Source organism: Haematobia irritans, chromosome 3, assembly GCF_050003625.1.
Source record: "Haematobia irritans isolate KBUSLIRL chromosome 3, ASM5000362v1, whole genome shotgun sequence".
Classification (NCBI taxonomy): Eukaryota; Metazoa; Arthropoda; class Insecta; order Diptera; family Muscidae; genus Haematobia; species Haematobia irritans.
In genome coordinates this window covers 183799584-183806859 of record NC_134399.1, presented here as the reverse complement: position 1 = coordinate 183806859, position 7276 = coordinate 183799584, and the positions used below count along the sequence as shown (strand labels likewise).

At 35.1% G+C, this 7276-nt stretch overlaps 1 protein-coding gene across 1 annotated transcript; it reads left to right on the top strand.

The window, feature by feature from the left end:
* The first annotated feature begins 2221 nt into the window (after positions 1-2221).
* Positions 2222-4924, top strand: LOC142231326 (uncharacterized). The gene is made up of 2 exons (XM_075301938.1): positions 2222-4158; positions 4567-4924. Exons 1-2 carry the CDS (start codon positions 2222-2224, stop codon positions 4922-4924), a joined length of 2295 nt encoding a protein of 764 aa, XP_075158053.1.
* Positions 4925-7276: the final 2352 nt, after the last annotated feature.

Below are 7276 nucleotides of genomic sequence, written 5' to 3'. Positions count from 1 at the left end.
GCAAGTACGAAAGCCAGTGTGGACATATGGAAGTCAACTCTGGGGCTGTGCCAAAGACGAGACTATTAATATTATTCAAACATTCCAAAATAAAGTATTGAGGAATGTAGCCAAAGCGCCATGGTACATACGAAATACGGATTTACACCGAGACCTCAAAATAAATTCAGTGAGAGACGAAATAACTCTTCTGGCAAAATCCCACGAAAAAAGACTTATTTCCCATAAAAATGAGGAAATCCCAAATCTCTTAGATGATAAACAAATACTGCGTCGATTGGGACGATTCAAGTCGAATGATTTGAAGCAGCGTTTCACCCTGCATATAGATTAAACAAACTAATCTAAGCTGCACTTAACTTATAATTTAACCTAAATAAATTAGTAGTTAGTCTTACCTGAAATTAAAGACTAGTTGTAGTGCATATATTTAAGCAATCGTTTTATGTTTAAATGATAAATAAAAAAAAAAAAAATAAATAAAAAAAAAAAAAAAATATATATATATATATATATATATATATATATATATATATATATATATATATATATATATATATATATATATATATATATATATATATATATATATATATATATATATATATATATATATATATATATATATATGTGGGATGAGTATTAATATATTAGACTAATGCTGTTATTGATAATGATTCTGCCGATGTCATAATACCTAAGCCTGAGAATGTTTAACGGTGCTACATATTTCTATTTTATTCTTGTTATGCTTATTGATTTACATTCTTTTTGTAATGCGTATTGACTTGTTGTTGCAAAGCACCGCACACAAGATCCCCTTGCTTACTGCGCTGCCACCACAAAGAGCAAAGACAATGTTGCAAAAGGGTTTGATCATTATCGTAGTGGGCAGTTCAAATACAGTCGTTATCGAGTTACCATAGAGTCGTCGTCGCGCTAAAGTCGTTGCACATTAGTTGCCCTCATCACTAGTGTTAGAGCAATGAATTATTAATTGTATTTAAATATTTTTAGTTATAAGATCACATAACAATAATTTAATAAACTGAAGTGAATTTATTATTAATATATGGAAATTAACCTGTGTTGTGTTTTCCCATGGATTTTCCTTGCAACATGATCCCACAAATGGGGGCTCAACCGGGATCAAGCAAAAATTAAATTCATGGCAAACAGTGGAATTATTGACTTATGTGAAAATATGTGATCGAAAAGAATTTTCAAAATAAAAGACATAAGTGACATTAAATTTGGTGCTTGAGTTGCATCACTAAATGCAAAAACTTTACCCTTCTAATGTCCAAAGTGTGCAACAACAATAATAAAAAGAACAGTTATTAAGTGTTGTTGTGGTTTTGCGAGAAAAAAAAACGAAAGTGCGTTCGACAAAGAATTAAGAAAAAAGACGACAAACTGCCAACCCAACATTGTGTTACATACATACAATTTTTGCAAACGAAAAAAAAGAATTTTGAGTATGCAAAAAGTTTGGCAAAAACAAAAACACGAATGTCTGTACGAAATTGATATGCATTAACATTCATTTTTGGTGGACTGAGTGGATTTTTGAGGAAGAAAGAAAAAACTGATGAGTGCGATCCAAGCCGAGGACGCAAGTAAGAAAAGGAGAGAGCAAGAGTGCAGTGTTTTAAGAGAGCGATCCAAGCCGAGGACGCTTATGTGTGACCGAGTGTCTGAGTGCTGAGAAGTGAAGCAGCAGTCAACGTAGAGGACTGATTGATTTGGAGTAGCAATCAGCAGTGGTGGTGAAATTAACTGGAGAGAGCCAGCGAGTCAACATCAAGATAAATACGATAAGTCATATTTTTGTTTATCTTTATTTTGATTTTGGATTTTTAAGAGATTTACAATAGAGTAGTTTTGTAAAGAGATTTATGAAGAGAGTACAGATAATTTTCTAATGAAATATTGTCCACATATTTTTTCTATTTTTTTTACCGATTTCTTTGCCAGAGTAAAAATTAAAATTATTATTTCTTGTTTCGATTCATAAAATTTTTCTTAGTGAAAAGAAATAATTTGTTTTGAAATAATTTAATAATATTTTTTCTTGGTGAAAAGAAATAATTTGCTTTTGAGATAATTTCATATTTTTTCTTTGTGAAGATAAATAATTTGATTTTTGGAATATTTAAATTAATTAATAATATTTTCTATTAATTTGGTGAAGAATTGTGTAAAACTTTTGTGCACGACCATGGAGTTGAAAGAAATATTAGTTTTGACAGTAGATGAGTTAAAGGTAAAGGCGGGTGACTTAGGTTTAGCGACAGAAGGCACCAAAACAGATTTACAAGAACGGCTCATACGTCATTATGCAACCGTTGCTGTCACTGATGATTCCGAGTTCGGAGATGCGGCTTCCGATATAGCAAGAGTAGGGACGGAACGTTCTACTTTTACACTCAGAGATATTGAGGACTCATTATCACGTTTTACAGGTGAGGGAACACCAAATATAGAGACGTGGGTACAGGAGTTAGAGGATTGTGCGCATGTAGTAAAGTGGAATGAGTTACAGATTTATATTTATGCAAAACAGTTGTTAGCGGGTGCGGCCAAAATATTTGTCAGAAGTCAGGCTGGCGTAAGGGATTGGAATTCATTGAAGAAAATTTTGAGAAATGAATTTGGCACCAAATTGTCTTCAATTACAGTACATCGAATGCTGAAAAATCGCAAGAAAAAGCCGGAGGAGTCATTGAGACAATATTTGTATATTTTAATGGAAATAGGCAGTTCTGTGAATTTAGACGACATAAGTATTATCGAATATTTTATTGAGGGAATACCAGATACAAAATCGAATAAATTAATTTTATACCAAGCTCGTGACATTTCGGATTTGAAAGAGAAATTAGACGTATATGAGAAAGTCAATGCATTTGAGAAATCATCAAATTTCAAAGGAAGTAAAGCTAGATTCATGGAAGGTCAATCGAGACAGATAAAGGGAGGTATAAAATGTTTCAAGTGTGGTGAAATTGGGCATGTTTCAAGAGATTGTCGTTCAAAAGATTTTAAATGTTTCAAGTGCGAAGGTGTCGGTCACAAGTCTTTTGAATGTAACAAAATAAAGGAATCAACTAGGCCCAACGAAGAACGTACGAAATCAGAACGGAAAAGTGTAAATACATTGACTGATGATTGGTTACAGCCTTCAAATAGAATTTTTAAAGATTTTGTGATTTTCGGTAAGGAAATATCTGCTTTGGTAGATACTGGTAGTGACGTGAGTCTTATTCGTCATGACACTTTGTTTCAATTAGGTGACATACCGGTAGAACCAGTGTCCAAAATTTTTTCTGGTATTGGAGGTAGGACAATTGAGGCAATGGGCTCTTTCAAAACTAAAGCAAAATTAGATGGCGAACATATGGAAATTCTTTTTTATGTGGTAAAAGAATCCGATATATTTTATTCTGCTGTTTTGGGTAATGATGTTTTGGCTGAAATGGAATTGTGGATAAATGGGAACATGGCCAAGTTTAGGAGAAAGTGGGCTCCTGTAAATATTTTTCAGACTTACCAAGAGCAGGTTGTAGATGAGTCAGAGATATCCTTGACAGACGGTATGAATGATTTGGTAGTTGATGATGAACCAGGGTTGAACGCTAATTCAATATCTGATCTTCATAATGAATTTCCTGACATGATACATATGACACTAGACCATAGGGCATGCGATGATTTGGATATTTCACATTTAGGTAATGATTTTCGTGGCAAGATAGAAAATTTTGTTAATAATTATGAACCGAGGAAACCGTCGACATACCCAATTAAAATGAAGATTGTTGTGACTGACGATATACCAGTAGCGTGTGGACCAAGACGGACGTCATACGTTGACCAGCAATTTATTGACAGACAAGTGGGTGAATGGCTGGACGAGGGTATAATAAAACCAAGCTTTTCGGAGTATTCGTCTCCAGTGGTTCTCGTTTCGAAAAAAGATGGCACGAAAAGATTGTGTTGCGACTATCGTCGCCTGAATTCGAAAATTGTTCGAGATAATTTTCCCATAGCAATTTTGGACGATGTCATACAACGTTTACAAGAGGGAAGGGTTTTCACAACCATTGATTTGAAAAATGGATTTTTTCATGTGCCAATAGAGAAGGAATCACAAAAGTATACTGCGTTTGTCACACAGAATGGTCAATACGAGTTTTGCTACGTTCCATTCGGAATTTCTAACTCCCCTGCCGTGTTTTGTAGGTATATTTCAGCAGTTTTTCATGAACTGGTCAGAGACGGGACTGTTATTATCTACATGGACGACATTGTGATTCCGTCAAAAGACGAAAAAGAAGGAATGGAAAAATTGGAAAAATTTTTAAAGGTAGCGTCATTAAACGGCCTTGTAATTAAATGGAGCAAATGCCAATTTTTAATGAAGAGTATTAATTTTTTAGGCTACAGAATTGAGAATTCGTCAATTTTCCCGACGGAAGAAAAGGTTTCAGCTATTAAAAATTTTCCTGTCCCAAGAAATGTTAAGTCGTTACAAAGATTTTTGGGGTTGACATCATTTTTCAGACGCTTTATTAGGGATTACGCTTTGGTAGCTAAGCCACTGTCAGATCTGCTGAGAAAGAATATGACATTTAGGATGGGTGATCAGGAGCTGTTAGCGATACAACAACTTAAAAACGCTCTTACTAGCGAATCAGTGTTGAGACTGTATAATCCGAATGCTGAAACGGAAATACACACAGATGCGAGTATGTATGGTTATGGGGCGGTACTTCTGCAAAGGGATTCTGAAGATATGCAATTGCATCCAGTTGAGTATATGAGCAGAAAGACTTCTCCGACAGAAGAAAAATACCATTCGTATGAACTAGAGGTTTTAGCCATAGTTGAGGCATTGAAAAGTGGAGGATTTATCTCATAGGCGTTAAATTCAAGATAGTTACTGATTGCAATGCGTTCGCTATGACCATGCGCAAATCTGATGTTCCTCTCAGAGTATCTCGATGGGCACTTTTCTTGCAGGACTTTGATTATGGCATAGAGCATCGCTCAGGGACCAAAATGCGACATGTAGACGCTCTCAGTCGTATGTCATGTTTGATGATACAAGATCCCTTGAAGCATCGAATAAGAGAAGCACAAATGACTGACGATTGGATCGAAGCTATTCGTAGTGTATTAGAAGTAGGCAGTTATAAGGACTATTTTCTCAAGTATGGAATTGTGTGCAAAGACCCCGTAAGAGAATTAATTGTAATACCACAATCGATGGAGGAGGAAATAATAAAGATGGCTCATCGCCAAGGTCACTTTGCTTCTAGAAAGACAAAAGATTTGGTTGAGAAACAGTTTTATATTCCAAAATTAGACGAGAAAGTGGAGACTGTTGTAAAAAGTTGTGTAGAGTGCATAATAACTGAGGCAAAGTCAGGAAAGAAGGAGGGTTTGTTGAATCCGATAGACAAATCAGACCGACCGTTTGCGACTTATCATTTGGACCATGTGGGCCCAATGGAAAATACAAATAAGATGTATAATCATATACTGGTGGTAATCGATGCGTTTTCTAAATTCGTTTGGCTTTATCCAACGAAAAGCACAACCAGTCACGAGGTAGTAGACAGATTACGGAAACAATCAGCTGTGTTTGGTAATCCTGATCGGTTTATTACCGATAGAGGAACAGCGTTTACCTCAGGTGAATTTGAAGATTATTGTAGAGAGGAGAGTATTCAACATTTATTAATTGCCACAGGGGTACCTAGGGGTAACGGGCAAGTGGAGAGAATAAATCGTGTAATCGTGCCCATGTTAGCTAAAATGTGTGCCGAGAAACCGAACAGTTGGTATAGGTATGTTGATCGTGTACAACAAATTCTGAATAACACTCCGTCTAGAAGTACACATAATACACCCTTCAAAATATTGACTGGAGTCGAAATGAAGACAAAAGAGAATATTCAATTGGCAAGTACTTTAGAGCAGCTCTCTATCGAAGAACTGAACTATGAAAGAGATCTGCTTCGCGAAGAAGTGAGAGCGAATATTTCTAAAATTCAGAGGGAAAATAAGAAAAGTTTCGATAAGAATAGAATACCAGCTAAACAATATGGATTAGGCGATTTAGTTGCGATTAGGCGTACACAATATGGTACTGGAATGAAGTTAAGAGCAAAATATTTAGGTCCTTACAAAGTTGTAACAAAATTTAATCACGACAGATATGAAGTTGAGAAAATAGGTGAGTGTGAGGGTCCTAGAAAATGTTCGACAGTTGCTGAGTTTATGAAGCCGTGGAATCCGACTTCGGGGTCGAAGTCAGTGTCAGGACGGCCGAATGTGGGATGAGTATTAATATATTAGACTAATGCTGTTATTGATAATGATTCTGCCGATGTCATAATACCTAAGCCTGAGAATGTTTAACGGTGCTACATATTTCTATTTTATTCTTGTTATGCTTATTGATTTACATTCTTTTTGTAATGCGTATTGACTTGTTGTTGCAAAGCACCGTACACAAGATCCCCTTGCTTACTGCGCTGCCACCACAAAGAGCAAAGACAATGTTGCAAAAGGGTTTGATCATTATCGTAGTGGGCAGTTCAAATACAGTCGTTATCGAGTTACCATAGAGTCGTCGTCGCGCTAAAGTCGTTGCACATTAGTTGCCCTCATCACTAGTGTTAGAGCAATGAATTATTAATTGTATTTAAATATTTTTAGTTATAAGATCACATAACAATAATTTAATAAACTGAAGTGAATTTATTATTAATATATGGAAATTAACCTGTGTTGTGTTTTCCCATGGATTTTCCTTGCAACATGATCCCACATATATATATATATATATATATATATATATATATATATATATATATATATATATATATATATATATATATATATATATATATATATATATATATATATATATATAACCATGCAAAAATTGGTCCACATCGGTCCATAATTATATGTAGCCCCCATATAAACCGATCCCCAGATTTGACCTCCGGACCCCCTTGGAATAGCAAAATTAATCCGATTCGGTTGAAATTTGGTACGTGATGTTAGTATATGGTATCCAACAACCATGCAGGAATTGGTTCATATCAGTCCATAATTATATATAGCCCCGATCCCGAGATTTGGTTTTGGAGCCTCTTGGAGGAACAAATTTCATCGCAGTCAGTTGAAATTTTGTACATTGTGCTAGTATATGGCCGTTAACAACAATGCCTAACTAGGTTCATATCGGTCTATAGTT